The 16,783-nt window shown below is 49.2% G+C and overlaps 1 protein-coding gene across 5 annotated transcripts; it reads left to right on the top strand.

The window, feature by feature from the left end:
* Positions 1-72: 72 nt before the first annotated feature.
* Positions 73-14,240, top strand: trip10a (thyroid hormone receptor interactor 10a). 5 transcript variants are annotated; one of them, XR_014731768.1, is made up of 16 exons: positions 73-379; positions 3,720-3,835; positions 4,543-4,599; positions 4,861-5,008; positions 5,795-5,857; positions 6,450-6,554; positions 6,843-6,971; positions 7,163-7,309; positions 7,461-7,649; positions 9,869-10,033; positions 10,917-11,026; positions 11,164-11,296; positions 11,841-11,929; positions 12,075-12,208; positions 12,614-13,072; positions 13,176-14,240. XR_014731768.1 is itself a non-coding variant. In XM_084677782.1 (15 exons), exons 1-15 carry the CDS (start codon positions 356-358, stop codon positions 12,763-12,765), a joined length of 1,761 nt encoding a protein of 586 aa, XP_084533908.1. In that variant the 5' UTR covers positions 73-355; the 3' UTR covers positions 12,766-14,240. The 5 variants fall into 5 exon arrangements, 4 of the variants coding, with proteins under 4 accessions (XP_084533908.1, XP_084533911.1, XP_084533909.1 ...); XM_084677782.1 differs by having other exon boundaries at positions 12,614-14,240; XM_084677783.1 differs by lacking the exon at positions 9,869-10,033 and adding an exon at positions 10,322-10,345 and having other exon boundaries at positions 74-379; positions 12,614-14,240.
* The last annotated feature ends 2,543 nt before the right edge of the window (positions 14,241-16,783 follow it).

Raw genomic sequence — 16,783 nt, 5'->3', positions numbered from 1 at the left:
AGCAATGCAAATGTTGGCAATGTCATCAGAAGTTCACTCTCCATCCAATGTGCGGCCCCTTTAAGAATTAGGATTCAGGAGTGACGCGGATATGAAAGCTAGTTTATCCGTCTTTCCTTTGGAAGTTGGAAAATTATTTAGTGTAGCTAGCTAGTTAACTAACTAACTAGTTAGTCCTCACTCTTTTGCGGCAACTGAGAATAAACGATTTACTGTGTGTAGAACCTATTCAGATGTGTGCTAGAGTTACAGTTCATCATCTTTAGGGATTGGGGCGTCCTCTGAATGTCGGGATAACTTTGAAGAAGTTCTTTGTATTCAGGGGTGGCTACACAGATAAATCTGCAAGTTGAAGATGGATTGGGGTACAGATCTGTGGGTAAGTTCACCAGTTGTCAAGATTGAAGTTGACAAGTGAAATAGATTGCATTTCCCAATGATGAAGATTTCTAATGTTTGCTTGCAAAATGTGAGGATTGTGTTTAGCCAGTTGACTGTGTACTAGTAACGGACGAGTTACACGATCCCCAGAAAACTGCGTTACAGTAAACGTTAACTAGTCAAACTCAACAAATGTTACAGAAAGGGATAAACTGGCTACTGTAGTTTAGGGTTAGGAAATTAAACGTTTCCTACATGCAATGTTTCTCACAGCTCCAAGTCAATTGCGCGCATAATTTGCGGCGTGATTCACGTTATTGCTAAACGAGCAAGCTAGCTTATCTCAATTAAAAATAGTCACGTTTAAATGGAACCAGATTTTAAATATAGATTCGTTGGCAATTCAGGTTGAGGGTTTTTGTTTTGTTGCTCTCACTGTCATGACTTGAGTGTTGCTAGGTAGAGTGAACTGTATACATATTTTGTGCCCTCAATACAATAATCTTGGTAACTACATACACCTTTAATACATATTTCTGTTAAAGTTATAGACACATTAATGTATCTTATTGTTATTACCATTATTCAGCAAACAATTTTTTGGGGTTCTCTGTTGTATAATTCAAGATTGTAAACTCTCCCCCTGCTGCCCACTGCAGGAGCCATACAGTACAGTATCCAATATGTTTGTTATGGTCTCAAGTACGGTCCTACGACCTATTGTATTGGGGCATTGACTGTTGAAAGGAAGTAGTGACGATTTAGCCATTGAACGATGCATAAGAGAGATACTAGATTTCTAGCCTGACTCCACAGTAATTATGTTGACAATCAAGGCCTGTAAGTCTCTGCGACTATTTCAGAAGCGATGACGACACTTTAGACGCCACCTACGAGACAAGCAATGTTTTTGTTTTTTTACATGCATGACAATTCTGTTAGCCATTGATATTGACCGTACAAGGAAGCAAAAACTTGAAAGTTACTTGTTAAGCGCTTGAGAGAAAATGTATAAAATTCCCATTGTAGGAAGATGAGATTAGGATCCGTGTGGTCTTTTGCACTGAAACGAGTTATATCCTCTGTTTGAAAGTCATGAAAAAGAGCTTACGGCGCTGGCCTGACATATCAAACCAAGCCAGAACATGCTCTGAACCCCACGCTCTGAACGCTATTGCAGGTCTCATCTTTGTTATAACAAACACCTTTCTGTTAAAGTGACAGTAAAGAAAGCAGCATCTCTCACACCCACACACCCACAGAAGAAGCCGTACAGTACCAGAAACAGAATATGTAAATAGAGCGTTACAGAGATGAGGGTGATGAGGTTCTGACCTCATTAGAGTCCCCCCCCCCCCCCCCCCCCCTCGGGCCTCTTCCCCCCCCTTGTCCCCTTTCCAATCACAACGCTGGAGCACCAACCTAATTAGTTTTGCCCTAATTTAATGAAGTCAGAACATCCCACTCATGCTCCTGTATCTGAATTTCAGCTATCGTGAAAATCTTTTGGGGTTAAATCTTTGTTTCTTATTAAGACCTTTTGTATCCTCTGACAGACAGATTAGGCCTAATTCCAAATCTAAAACAGACTTGATAGATGCATGTTAGGTTAGTGTGCTTCTTTGTGTGCGTGTGAGAGATAGACATTGACAGAGAGAGAGTGAGAGATTGTGTGAGAAAGAGAGCAACATACACCTTAAGACCGTGGGCCTAATTGGTTTGGATTGTGTTCTCTTAGTAACCTAAACCTCACGGCCAGCGATGCGCTATGACATCTGTCCCCTGCTCTCCGTGCCGCTAATCCTCTTGCTATTTTAAGCGACAAGTTTTTACAGTGCGAGAGCCTGCCTGCCTGGGCCTATTGGTGAAAGAATCATGTCTTCTGCCAACCCGGAACATGCCAGATAGGCCCATGAGACTCCCATAAAGTGTATAAAATGCAGTGACTAAAGACTGAAACATGTGCTCTGTTGCATTTGGGTGTCTCACTAGGGTGACGCCTTGATTAGGCTAGGTTTCTTAGCTTTCGTGTGAAAGTGAGCCTCCATTTAGCTTGAAACGTTCTTTTGGCCTGATCATATGTTTGTTTCCCGAGGGCTGTGTTGCCTTATTTGAAAGCCAGCCTGTAGGTGAAATCATCCGATAAAGGTAGTGAAAAAGTTTCGCTCCCTAAAAGAAAAGGAACGCCTCTATTTTCCTGAAAGTCGGTTGTCTAATGTGTTTTCTTCTTTTCCATTCAGTCGAGGCACACAAAAGACAATGCTATTTCGGGTATTTTTAACACCGACCCATGGCCTAATTTTTGTTTATTGTGTGTCATGTTCGTGCACTGACACACAGACGCTCGCCCCGTTCACATAATATAAACGTAACAAACCCAGGGAGTGACTTTGATACTCGTTAGTGGACAGAGGCCCCAGAAACAAAAGCTACGTTCCATTTCCCATTCTCTTTGTGTAGTAGTTTCTTTATGCAGGGGGCATATGAGAGGTCAAGAACAACATGGCCCAGCATGTTTGGAATCTCCTCGCAGAGGTGCCCCCTCCCCCATACTGTAAAAGTCATCAGACTGAAGGGAGCGAGGCCTGGAGGGAGGTGTTTGTGGAAGGGGAGTGACGCAGGATTGGGGTTTTTGGAGATATCATCCCTCTCACGGGCTTGTCTGTGCTTGAAGTGCTCATAAAGCACCCAGCCAAATACGGTCCGGGCAGATTAGAGACAGGTCTACAGTCGCCTCATTAGCATATTCAAGTGTGGGAGTTTCCTTTGGTTCAAAGGTGGCCCGTGTGGTGCCCTTTACACTTGTGTTGTTCTTCTAGGAATGTCTTCTCAGTCGTGTTGCATAGTAATCGTCCTTCTCTGTTGGGTGTACACTCGTTGTGTTATGATTCGACTCGCCACCCCATTACAGTCTGCATACGCACAGGAAATGGGAGAGAGGAGACCCTTCCCGTTTCCTGTCTTGAGAACCCTGGTCATTTTGCCGCTGGGCTGGCCTTTTCTCTGAATATCCCCTGTCTGTCTCCGGAGCATTGACACGATTTAAAGCCATAGATAACATTTCGTGGGGTCAAGGGCTGTGCATTCACGGTGAATTCTTGAAAGGAGCTGCATTTGGGAGGTAGACAAGATGGAAGAGGGTATCTAGAGTGTCATAAATCCCAACTCGTTCAGAGTTTTGGAGTCTATTATTCTTCATACGACGTCATTACCATCATGTGGAACACCCCATCTGCTGTTGGCGCTGTCCACCTCTGTCTCCTGTTCACGAGGAATACGATCTGTAGCTCACTTTTCCTTTGCTCGCTCACTCTCTCCATCCCCTTTTTGGTCCGAAGGACCAATTTGACATCATCGAGAAGCACACGCAGTCGGGCCTGGAGCTGGTGGAGAAGTATGTCAAATTTGTGAAGGAGAGGACTGAGATCGAGCAGAGCTATGCCAAGCAACTGAGGTAGGTCTCATTCCTGACATGGTTCCTCACCGACATCAAATGAATGTTCTCGGCTCATGTATGCCTGTATGCGCCCCTCTGTGTGCCTTACGTGTGATTTGTGTGTTGGTGTATGTTTGTGGCTTTTTGGCCCACGGCGGATTCTGTGTGTGTGTGTGTGTGTGTGTGTGTGTGTGTGTGTGTGTGCATGGAAATGCTGTTTATGAAATGCATGTTGAAGTCTTATGACTTGTGCCGGGGCCGAATCGAACGAGTCTCCTCCTCCTCCTCTGCGCGCTGGCTCGGGCCCAGCCCCAGACAGTCCCAGCAACACTGGCCTCATTCTCAAGCTTCAGACCTACATGGGCTCCCTCTCTCTCTCTCTCTCTCTCTCTGCTCCTCGCTCTGTCCCGCTGGCTCACTCTCGCTCTCCCCAGGCCCCACAATCAGCCACCAGCTGTTGTCTGCTGAGCTCTGCTGGACAGGAGGGGAAGTGGGAGTAGACCAGCACATGATAGACAGGATGTGGTCAGGGAGAGTGAGAGGAGGAAGATTAGGAGAAGTGGGACTTTTTTTTTTTGTATTTATTTTTTTACATGGATTCTTTTTTTTTGCTTTTGTTTGTGTTGAATGAAACACCAGAACCCCAGAAATGTCTGTTGAATGTTGCAATGCCAACCCGTTAATCATCTCCCTCTTCCTCCCCTCTCTCCCCCACGTGGTCCCAGGAACTTGACGAAGAAATACAACCCCAAACGAGGCAGTAAAGAGGAGCCGGAATGCCGGTGAGAAACAGTGGAGGCTTGAATCACGGCAGCACATTCAACTTATCAATTCCCAATAGTTAAAACACCCAAACGCTAATATTAGTTACCATGGGGATGGGGAAGCTTGGCACAGAACGGTTTTGACCAATGCAAATGCCTGTGAATGGAGCCCGTCGTTACTTGGCGTCCATTGGCCCGAGGCCTTTCATCAACGACCTAGGTAATGACTCTTAACCTTATCTCTGCATCCTTCCCTCTCCTGGCCCTCCCCTCCTGTAGGTTCTCTAATCACCAGTCCTTCCTAGACATCCTGAACGAGATGAACGACTACGCGGGCCAGAGGGAGCTGATCGCTGAGAACATGATGATGAACATCTGCATCGAGCTCACCAAGTACCTCCAGGAGCTCAAGCAGGAGCGCAAGATGGTGAGAGGGAGAGAGGAATGTCGAGAGAGAGATGGGGGAGAGAGAGAGATGAGGGGGGGAGAGAGAGGATGTCGAGAGAGAGAGAGAGAGAGAGGATGTTGAGACAGACAGAGAGAGAGACAGAGAGAGAGAGAGAGAGAGAGAGAGGATGTTGAGACAGACAGAGAGAGGATGTTGAGACAGACAGAGAGAGAGAGAGAGAGATAGAGAGAAAAGAGAGAGAGAGTCACCTGACGGGTGCAGGGATGGGGTTCAGACTGGGTGACGTGAACTCTGGAAGCACTGGAAACAATGGAGCGAGGGGATGAGGAGAACAGCTGTGGAGGAGGGAGGGACTGGGAGGCTCAGATGGCAGGAGGTGTACAGATGATGTATAGGTTGGGTGTTGTGGCAGGAAGGAAGCCTTGCTTGTTGTCTGGTGGGGGGTGACGGGGGAGGGTGGTCACACTAGTATTGAGTCACTGGCGGTGAGGAATGCCTTGGCCCGATCCCACAGGAATGTTAACAGAGCAGCACTGTACACAGTCTCCCAGTAGACATGATGTTCCAAACAGACACACTGGTATTTGTTTATCATCTACTTGGCGTTGTGGGTTCGGAGGCCATTGTTTATTCGGTGCCCTCAGCCCATTGACTATCCAAGGAGCCACTGTCACCCTTTTGCCATCTGCTGTCTCCCTCTAATAGTCTGTCGTTCTTTTCTTGTCTCTGTCCATTTCCCTCTCTTGCTCCGTCTCTCTCTCTCCCTCCTTCTCCCTCTCTCGTATGCATTCGACACATCTACAGCATCTGGTCGAGGCCAAAAAATCCCAGCAGAGCTTGGAGAGCACCTATAAGCAGCTCGACAGCGTAAGTTTGTCATGTGTGGAAGCTGAACTCGGTATGTTCCACTGGATTTCCATGCGGTGTAAATTGTTGCTCAGTGTAATGGAGGGTGCAGGTTTTTTTTTCTTTTTTTTTTTTTTTGTCCTGAGCATTCTTTCTTTTCAAAGGGCTGTACTTTCGCTTTCGACCTGTCAATGCAGTCAGGCGAATTTCCATATTGTCCCTGGCATTTGCCCACTGTGTTTCTTTGTGTCTTCACTGCAGTGACAATACAATGTCGAACAATTGAACGTGTGTGTGTGTGTGTGTGTGTGTGTGTACGTTGTATTCCTAGTATGGGAAACTTGATTTGTATATGGGGGGAAAAAAGGCTGTCTGAGTGTCCAAAATATCCAATACTTGCCCATTGCCTCTGACTGTAAATCTCAGTGGACCTGAGCCCTGTTAGGGGCCGTTCCAGAAGGATCCATTTCCTTACAGCCCATTTCCTTATCTCATGTAAATCCCTGGCCGGGAAAGGGGCTCCGAAAACCAAATCACCAGTCAGACCATGCCCCTTGTTGACTTGGATGAGCGCGCAAGTGAACGGCGTCTCCTCCCGGTGTCTCTCCACCAGAGTAAGAAGCGTTTCGAGAGGGAGTGGCGGGAAGCCGAGCGAGCGGCTCAGTGTGCAGAGAAGACCGACCAGGACATCAACGCAACAAAGGCAGACGTGGAGAAAGTGAGTACGCCCCGATAAAGACCCCGGAAGGTCAAAGCACCGGGATAAAAGCTCTTTTTTTTTTTTTTTTTCTCTCACCCCAGACCTCCAGATTCACGTCACAGAACCTCTGGGGGGGGGGGGGGGGGGAAGAAACACACTCCCCGTTTTCTTAACAGTGGAGTTTGAGCTCTCAAAATGGTGTGTGTGTCTCTCTCTCTGTCTCTCTGTCTCTCTGTCTCTCTGTCTCTCTGTCTCTCTCTGTCTCTCTCTGTCTCTCTCTGTCTCTGTCTCTGTCTCTGTCTCTAGGCAAAGCAGCAGGCCCACATGCGGACGCACATAGCAGAGGAGTGCAAGAACGACTACGCAGCACAGCTGCAGAAGTACAACAAGGAGCAGAGCCAGTTCTACTTCAGCGACATGCCACTTATCTTCAACGTAAGCAAGATGGCCGCCTCCCCTCGGGCGCCGACTCGCCCCTGCAGACGCAGAACGGCGGGTCTGCGGGGGGTCGGTTCGCTGGCCGAGCGAAAATAGTCCTTATCCTTTTATTTTTTTGTGTTCGCCAATATCGGCGAGGGGATACACCAATGTCAACGGTTGTGTGTGTGTGTGTGTGTGTGTTGCAGAAACTCCAGGACATGGACGAGAGGAGGGTGAAGAAACTGGCACAGGGCTACATCTTGTTCTCGGACACGGAGAAGCACGTGACGCCCATCATTGGGAAGTGTCTGGAAGGCATTACGAAAGCTGGCACTAATATCAATGAGAGGAGTGTAAGGCTCCCTTATCACATGCTGTCGAAAACACACACACACGCACGCACAGTAGGTTTCCAGTGCATTCCGTAAAGTACCGACTGACTCGAAATATGGATTCTGTCGTGTGTGTGTGTGTGTGTGTGTGTGCTGGTCTCCCCTCCTCCAGGACTCCATGGCTCTCATAGAGCAGCACAAGTCTGGCTTCGAGCGCCCGGGTGACCTGGAGTTTGAGGACTACAGCCAGGGGATCAACCGGGCCTCGTCCGACAGCAGCCTGGGGACCCCCAAAGGCCCTCTGGACCTGCTGGGCAAGAACAAAAGCAAGCCCTTCTGGCTGTTCAGCAAGAAGAGCAAGGTAGGTGCAGGGAAAGGGGGTCCATGTCAACAACATAACGACCGGGCCCCGCGTTTAAAACCAAGACCATGTTAGACAGACTGACCATGTTAGACAGACCATGTTAGATAGACCATGTTAGACAGACTGACCATGTTAGACAGACAGACCATGTTAGACAGACTGACCATGTTAGACAGACTGACCATGTTAGACAGACTGACCATGTTAGACAGACAGACCATGTTAGACAGACAGACCATGTTAGACAGACAGACCATGTTAGACAGACTGACCATGTTAGACAGACAGACCATGTTAGACAGACAGACCATGTTAGACAGACAGACCATGTTAGACAGACCATATTAGATAGACGGACTATGTTGGATAAATAGGCTGTGTTTTTGCATTAGGAATAGACACAGTGGTTTGGACCCGCCGTACACACGCCACAGGGTATGTTTCCTCCGGCAGAGGCAGAGCAGAGGCAGTCAGGGCAGAGGCCAAGGGGCTGAGGCAGAGAGGCAGAGCCTCGGGAGACCCCCCCCCCCACCCCACCCCACCACTCCCCTCGCTGGGGAACTCTGACAGTAGACCTGAAGCTGTGGCCACACACACACACACCTCCCACTAACTCAGAGCGCCGTACTGCACAATCCTCGCTTTCTCTTACACACACACGCACACACACACACATACACACACACGCACACATACTCCAACAAGCGTGCAGACAGACACACAAACAACAACGCTTGCAGATATGCCCGTGCATCACCTTTCTAGAATAGACCTCCTGCATGGCTGTTTCCCCGGCTGGGACTCCCCCCGAACCCCCCCCCCCCCTTCTGCAGAATTTGACCCTGGTTTCCAATAGGTCGACTGGCAGCATTGTGCCGGGGTTGTGCTTTCATCAGCACAGGGCAGTGACACATTGGTTTTTTCCGCTAACAGGCACCCACAAACACACTGCTGCCATTATACTGCTTGTAACGCATCCTCCGAGTCGCATGACAGAGACGGCTCTCTGCCAAAGGATCGGATCGCGGTCGGGTCGCGATCAGGGAAGTCTCAACGATTGGCCGAGTCACGTTTTAACCCCCCCCCCCCCCCCAAAAAAAGCCTTTCAAGTCAAAAGGGGGAGCCATGATGTAGACGAGAGCGCAAAAGCTTCATTGGAAATCATGGATCACCCTGACTCGCCTTGAGGGGGGTGTACTCGACCATTCTCCTCAGCGTGTCCCCTGAGCCAGCTCCCAAACGAAGGAACGGGAGGGTAGACGGGGACTCCCCCCAGCACCCCCCCCCCCCCGGCCCCTCTTTTCTCCCCCTCCCTCCCTGCTCCATCCCCCCTGTCCCCCGCTCCCCCCTCCCCGCTCTCTTCCCCCCTGCTGCTGCATGTCCCGCTGGCTGGTCTGGGCTGTGTGGATCTGTTCTCTGCTACACCCTCGTGTACTGTTCTGTGTGTGTGTGTGTGTACGTGTGGTCCTGTGTCGGCCCTCGTCTCTTCGGGAGTTTTGTCCGTGGCTTCACTGTAGATGTAGCCGAGAGAGATTTTCGCAGGCTAGTACCCAAACCCCCCCCACACTCCACTCCCCCCTCCAACAGTGCTGGATGTTACGCCCCCCCCTTCCTTTCGGCCGTGTCGCGTTCATTTGGACATTTCACACATGGTTCCACCCGTACTGGTATGTCTCCACCTTGGCTGTAAATGGTTTTTCTGTTCAATTGTGCTCTCGCCTGATTGAATTTCGTCCGTCGTCGCATGTCCAGTTAGGATAGTCGACCTGCGGGCCCTGGCGGGACTGTACTTGCGGGTATTTGCGTTGGATTTGGCGTGAGCCAACGGGACGTGTCGTTTCCTCATTGGTTGGCAGCACCAGTGCCGTGCCTGGGGGGGCCTTTCTGCCCGCCCGCCCGCCCTGTCCCGAGTTTGGCTGCTGGTGGTGGGGCTGCTGTAGGAGCGCGGGGGGGGGGGGGGGCTGCCCGCCAGGCTCTAGCTCCAACGTTGTCTTCCTCGCTGTGTGGTGCGCTTATGGTGTTTGACGGTGTCTCTCTCTTTTCCCTTGTCATCTGTTTGTTTGTTTTTGTTTTTTTTTGTCCTCCCACCATCCATTGCCCCCCCCCCCCACCTCCTTATTCCCGCCCTTCCTCCCTCCTGCCCCCCCCCCCCCCCCATCCCCTCTGCATACCCCCTGGGTGTCTGTGCCTGGTCCTGCTCCCCCCCCCCCCCCCAGCTCTCTCCCTCCTCGCCCGCTCCCTTCTCCACGCCCCCCGCCCCCTCGCCCGCTAACGGACCCCCCTCCCCCAAGTTTGGCCGGGACCCCCTGTCGTACTGTTTGAAGGAGATCAATAAGACAGTCAAACCCCGAATCTCCTCCTTCCGGACCCTCAGGCGATCGGTGAGTCACCAAGGTCAGGGGCGAGAGGGCTCGGGGGCCCCACGCCCCGCTCTCCAAGGCCTCAACCCACCAGACCTGTCTGCTGAGATGAACCTGTTGTCATGTTGTGGTTCTTTATAACACGTCACTCCTCAAGTGAATGGTACTGTTCCTCAGACACTCCGTAACCCTGAGTACGTCTAGACCTGTCTCTCTCCTCCTGTTGTGTGTGTGTGTGTGTTTTCCATGGAAAGTAGTGAGGATGTTTTGTGTAGATCTACTGCTAGTTGTGTTTCTCTCTCCCTCCAGAGGTTTACTCCAGAGAGGACCACGGTAATGACGTTTAGAAGGGAGCTGTGTGTGTGTGTGTGTGTGTGTGTGTGTGGGGGGGGGGGGGGGGTTTAATGGGATGCTCACTATTTACACAAGCTATAGACGGGACCACCTCAATCACCACCCGATTGCTAGTGCATGCCCTTTTGAGAGTTGGTGCCACCTGGTGGTGGGGACATGTAATTGTATTTTAGTCTTTGTGCTCTATTGAGAGCCAACAAAAGCTTAAAATATTTGGGACAAGTGCTAATTCTCTTGTTTACAGTGTCCTTTTCTTCCACAACGTATACGACCAGAAAACACTGGACCTTCACCTATAAGCTCAGTCATTTAGGGAATTTGTGATTTTGCAGAATTAAATGGGATTGCATGTAATTACACGGGTGAAGGTGGATGTCTTGGGCTTTTTCAAGGAACAAAATGAAGAACTCTTATCTTAAATTAAATGCATGCATGTTTTGTCAGTGAAACCGTTGTGTTGAACCCACAGAACTTCCTCCTAGAGTTTGTGTGTGTGTGTGTGTGTGTGTGTGCGGAACAGCTGGGATCCTCACTTTCTCTGCACCCTTAGCCCACAGTAACAGAGGATTTTGGCCACCTGCCCCCTGAGCAGCGCAGGAAGAGGTTACAGCAGAAACTCGACGACATCAGCAAGGAGCTGCAGAAAGAAGTGGACCAGAGGTGAGCGCTTTGACAACCCCGGGGAGCGTTTGAGCGTGGTGTTTACCCCAGTTTGGGCTCTGCGGGGGATTCCTTCCTACGGGGACTGACGCTCTCCGCCTCTGCCTCGGCCCTGTTCCCTCCTCCCCTGTTTGCAGCGAGGCCCTGGGGAAGATGAAGGATGTTTACGAGAAGAATCCCCAGATGGGCGACCCTGCCAGTCTGACCCCTCAGATCACCCAGACGGCCCAGAGCATGGAAAGGCTGAGGGGAGAGGTCAACAAGTATGAGGTAATACACCCTCTCTCAATATAATAATAATAACAAAAATAATAACAATAATAATAATATTAATGATAATGATGAGAAAAAAAAAATTGTAATGCGCCTTTTTCTTGCCCTCAATATGAGTGTATATGGTAGATACACCCTGTTCAGAGGTGAAATGTTCACTCTGCCTCTCTCTGGGTCTCGTTCTCTTCTCCCAGCACTGTTTCCTGATCGTATGCGTGGGCTTTACAACAGTGTTTCCTGATCGTATGCATGGGCTTTACAACAGTGTATCCTGATAGTATGCATGGGCTTTACAACAGTGTATCCTGATAGTATGCATGGGCTTTACAACAGTGTTTTCTGATTGTATGCATGGGCTTTACAACAGTGTTTCCTGATAGTATGCATGGGCTTTACAACAGTGTTTCCTGATCGTAAGCATGGGCTTTACAACAGGGTTTCCTGATTGTATGCGTGGGCTGTACAACAGTGTTTCCTGATCGTATGCGTGGGCTTTACAACAGTGTTTCCTGAGCGTATGCGCGGTCTTTTTCTCTTGCAGTCGTGGCTAGCCGAGGCAGGAGGCCGAGGGGACACGCTGCGCTACACGTCCCACTCCTTCAACAACAACGGCGCTCACGACGTGTACAGGTGAGCTCAGGGGAGTCCCCAACGCTCTCGTCTGCCCGTCAAAAACACCCGAGTACAGGACGGTCGTGGACGGGAATGGACCGTACGTACCCTTACTGTCCCCCTGACGGTGTGTGTGTGTGTGTTCCGTGCCCCCCCCCCCCAGCCCTGACGTAGCGCACTCCGACGAGGGCACCCCCGACCGTCCCCAGGCCATCTACGCCGAGTTTGACGACGACTTCGAGGACGAGGAACTCACGGCTCCCATCGGCCAGTGCACGGCCATGTACAGCTTCCCGGGTGAGGCCCTGCGCGGACGCCGTCCCGGACCCCTTACCCCCCACCCCCACTCAAACGTCACTAACCGTTCGCTTCTGCGTGTCGTCGCCTCCTTCCACCTCTCCTCCCCCATCCTTCCTCACCTCACCCCACCCCAACCCTACCCACCCCTCCTCTCCCCAACCCTCCTCTCCCCACCCCTCCTCTCCCCAATCCTCCTCTCCCCACCCCTCCTCTCTTCTCCTCTCCCCAACCCTCCTCTCCCCACTCCTCCTCTCCCCACCCCTCCTCTCCCCACCCCTCCTCTCCCCAATCCTCCTCTCCCCACCCCTCCTCTCTCTCTCCTCTCCCCGCCCCTCCCCAACCTTCCTCTTCCCACCCCTCCCCAACCCTCCCCTCCTCTCTTCTCCTCTCCCCACCCGGCAGGTGCCAGCGAGGGGACCATCTCCATGCAGGAGGGGGAGGTCTTGTCTGTCGTGGAGGAGGACAAGGGAGACGGCTGGACGCGGGTGCGCAGGACCAACGGGGACGAGGGCTACATCCCCACCTCCTACGTCAGCATCGCCCTAAACAAGTGACCCGAACCCCCCCCCCTCCACCACCACCAAACACCCACCCTTCCCCCCGCGGGTCTTCCCACAAGTCCTGAGGACTTAGCCACCCATCATTTGAACATCTCGATCACAGCTCTGCCCCCGAGACCCGTCACAGAGAAGTGACCGTACCACGAGACGGGACCACCACAAACACGAATGGCCATTCGAAGCCCGAGGGCCAGCAGACTTGACTGGACCTCAGTGATGCATGCCCATACTTCATTTGTCACCTGCTGGCCAGAGATGGGTGCTCAGGCTTCCAGGGTCTCTGTGACTGTACCAAGTCACCGTAAGGCCCGTAGTTAACCCAAACCCCACATTTTAGCTTGAGTTCACGCCATGATTTCGCCTTGTGCTTTGTGGTGATGGTCAGTAAATGAATATGCTTACAGGACGCCTCGTGGGGTTTACGGAACCCTTGTTCTCCGTCGTCAGCGTGCGACCCTGTCCACACCATGAGACCACAGGACGAGGAGAGGAGTGAGAAGACGGCCGGTGGAGCGAGGATTGGGAGGATGTGACCTAACCTGTAAATATGTGTCCTCGTCTTGACTCGCTCCCTCACAGACGAATGGTGAATCAAAGTACGTTCTTGCCCTTTTGTCGTTTTTGTTTGTTTGTTTGTTTGTTTTTGTCTCTGAAGAAATAAAGGAATTGTCTTAATTTATACAACTGCACAATACCAGGGCTTCAGCCTCTGTGTTCTGGGTGGAGAGTTAAGTCCCGGTAGAGAAACAGTGTCTAGCATCCAGACTCCTTTGTTTCACACATGAGGCCAAAGACTATAAGTTGATGGCAACTCGAATGGTCAGACAATCAACACCATATCTTCATCACACTTCAAACCATAACAACAATGGTGTCCATGAAATAACGGTTTAGAATCAAGATCTTTAAATACTAAGTTCTTGTTTGTATTAAAACATATAATTTATTAAGAAGGTTGAAGTTATTATAAAGTACTTAAGGATTCCAGTTGAATTCAAGTTTCGTTTTGTTTTAGGGAATTGACTTGCTCTTGTGGTTTTTCCCTGAAAACACGGAAGACTGCCAGTAGACACAAGTACCCATTTTTAGGATAGATGCAGACAAAAATGTGCCGTTTGACTTTTGTATTTATGTAATAAGTAATATATATACATATATATATTTTAGCTATCACAACACCACTATTGTCTTATTAGCTTTCTAACCTCACAAATAAAGATTTCTAAGTTCTGTGTAAGTGTTTTTTGACAAGAATGTTCATATTGTCTGGACTGATACTCTCTGTTTCTCGAGCCTTGTCCTGTCTCCAGTACATCAGTGTGTCATTGAGCCAGACAGGAGGGGGGTTCTTCATGTCAAATTGGCTCGTGTCCCTGTGCCTTTCTGGTTTAAAGCATTGTGTGTATATACCATATTTGCATTGAAATGTCATTGGTTTTCAAGACTAAATAAACCTTAAGCACATTTTAGATTTTGTGTGTTCTCTTTTCGGATTATTTACTTGCATTACATTGATTACCCGTATTGCTAGTTTTTACCTGTCTTGTTCAGTTCTACTAAGCATCTTGGCCCCTCTCAGCCGGTCTGCTGTACATCCTAGATAAAGGATGTTCTGAGGAGCGCAGTGTGTCTTTAGAGCAGCAGGTGGCAGTGTTGTAGTGCTAACTTTCCCTCCAGGTTTTTCCTCCATCCACACAGTGCATATTTTTAACTTTGTGTATTTCAGTGTAATGTAGGCCAGAAATTTGCATTGTTGATTTACATTGCAAGGGCAACATTTATCTGCATGATTTAAATAAGGGTCTTGCATTATGTTTAGTGGACAACGCATGCAACTCATTCACTAGTCCTGCACTTTGTCAAAATATTGATTTTGGTCTTGTAAAGCCTTCAACAACAAAAAAGAAAAAGAAAATAAAACCTGAATCGTGTAACAGGGTTGAGAACAGGAGCTGAAGAAACATAAAAGGTTCAATCAATACTTTGTGAAGCTCAATCTATTTTGCGGCTCCACACTGTGAACTAGGCAACCACCCACGTTGACTGACTGGTCAGTTGATTGAGTATCATCATTTGTATGCATCCCTTTAACTCTAAAGGATTGGTAAAGGTCAGCTTTTCCATAAGACTGCCTGTCTCAACTGGATATGCAATACTGCTGGTAGCAGGGTCTTGCTAGAGAACAAACCGACATGTCTAGAAAGTTGCCACCGGTAAATGTCCACATCCAGCTCAACATCATATTTATCCCTTGCTAATAGGGACACTACATTAGAAGGTTATGAATTTGGCATTTTGAGGTGCCCCATTAAGCAATGAACATCATGAGTAGGGAGGTGTACAACATCACTAGCCTCTGTGATGACATTAGGTCTCTAGAGGTAGGTAGGTCAAGGTGAGTGAACACTGAGCACAGTGCCATGGTTACCAAAGTGTCATTCTGGAAAATACATTTAACTAATTGTCGATCAACTGGATTGTCTTTGATTGATCCAGTGGACCTAGCTCTTTACAATTAAGTCAAGCCATGATTATCCATTGAAGAGCACCATGTCGATGATTACATCATTGTAGTTCAGCTGAATGGAAGTAACGAGAGTTATAGAATGTTAGAAGCAAAAAGCTGAAAGCCTGTAGACATCTTTTCCTCAGTAGGAATCAGACTGGTCACACAGCATCATTTCATTGCAGCTTGCTCTTACTAAGCAAGCAATTATTTGTCTGCAGTGTTCACCCGAGGTGATTAAATATTCAAAAACTCAATCCTCTTTCAGATTTATGTCGTAGGAGAAAAGCAAGATGAAATCTTGAGTCACGGTCAAGTGTTTTTTGGTGTCCTTCTGTGACAGACAATTAAAGAAGCCATTAGAAGATCTCAAGTCCTAGATCAATCACACAAGTCACAAACTTTGGAGACTGCTGTGTTGGCACTTAAAACAAACGCCATAAACCTGCACCCTTTTATGAGGGCGCTAGCTGTTTATTCTGACTTCAGACAGTGTTCTACATTTCAATTCTTACACCAGTGCGGCTCTAATCAGTCTTCATGGAAGCAGCTAAAGCCGGTGAAAGAGGAGCAGCGCTGGAGAAAAGGTAAATCCAAACATTGCAGTTTATCTTGCCTTCCTGTCTGCGTGCAGCATGCCGAGAGGGATGAATGGCTTTCTTTAAATAGCTCTGATTAATTAGAGGTTTTAATTGCAAAGTGTGTCTGCGGCAGCAGCAACAGCAGCTCTCTCTCTCTCTCTCTCTCTCTCTCTCTCTCTCTCTCTCTCTCTCTCTCTCTCTCTCTCTCTCTCTCTCTCTCTCTCTCTCTCTCTCTCTCTCTCTCTCTCTCTCTCTCTCTCTCTCTCTCTCTCTCTCTCTCTCTCTCTCTCTCTCTCTCTCTCTCTCTCTCTCTCTCTCTCTCTCTCTCTCTCTCTCTCTCTCTCTCTCTCTCTCTCTCTCTCTCTCTCTCTCTCTCTCTCCCCTCTGCCACTCACCCAGGGCTGGGGAGGAGCCAGTGTGGAGGGGGGGGGCACCTGGCTCGAGCTGGGCTGACACCAGCACCTACTCTGCCCCATCTGCCCTGTGACAAGGAGTAACACACACACACACAAAACCACACACGGCTCCCCCTCCCCCCCACACACACACATGCAGATGCACACCTCTCATTAGTTCTGTAGGCTACACTTCGGCAGCTGTGCTTAATGAGCACTGTGCATGTTCCCACCAAGCCTGTAAGTGCCCTTTGGTTGTGTAAGCCACCTCGCCTGGCACATCCTCATCCCAGTGTTGTTTCTTTCACACCCATCGCCCTGTTGAGTTCTTTCTATCTTGTTGCATCAGCTCCCTCCTTGTGTCTCTGTTGTGTGTGATTATCATAGTTCTCTATGTTCATAGTTCATCTCTGCCGGCTCAAGTGTCTGTCTTCCTTGCATTGGTTTGCGTCAGTGATGTGACTCCGCCCCATTTTCAGCCAAGCATTATTCACTGGATCCCCTCTTTGATTGTCGAAAAGAAAATACTA

The sequence above is a fragment of the Hypomesus nipponensis genome, chromosome 17 (assembly GCF_054491055.1).
Source record: "Hypomesus nipponensis isolate SF chromosome 17, ASM5449105v1, whole genome shotgun sequence".
NCBI lineage: Eukaryota > Metazoa > Chordata > Actinopteri > Osmeriformes > Osmeridae > Hypomesus > Hypomesus nipponensis.
This window is presented reverse-complemented; position numbering and strand designations above follow the sequence as displayed.

What these genes read in the sequence shown, in the direction of transcription:
- trip10a (XM_084677782.1), top strand. Translation starts at nt 356, where the DNA reads ATGGATTGGGGTACAGATCTGTGG. An exon ending in TGTTCAGCAAGAAGAGCAAG is followed by an intron (nt 7,650 to 9,868) that starts GTAGGTGCAGGG and finishes CCCCCCCCCCAG; the next exon opens with CTCTCTCCCTCCTCGCCCGC. An exon ending in GGCGCTCACGACGTGTACAG is followed by an intron (nt 11,930 to 12,074) that starts GTGAGCTCAGGG and finishes CCCCCCCCCCAG; the next exon opens with CCCTGACGTAGCGCACTCCG.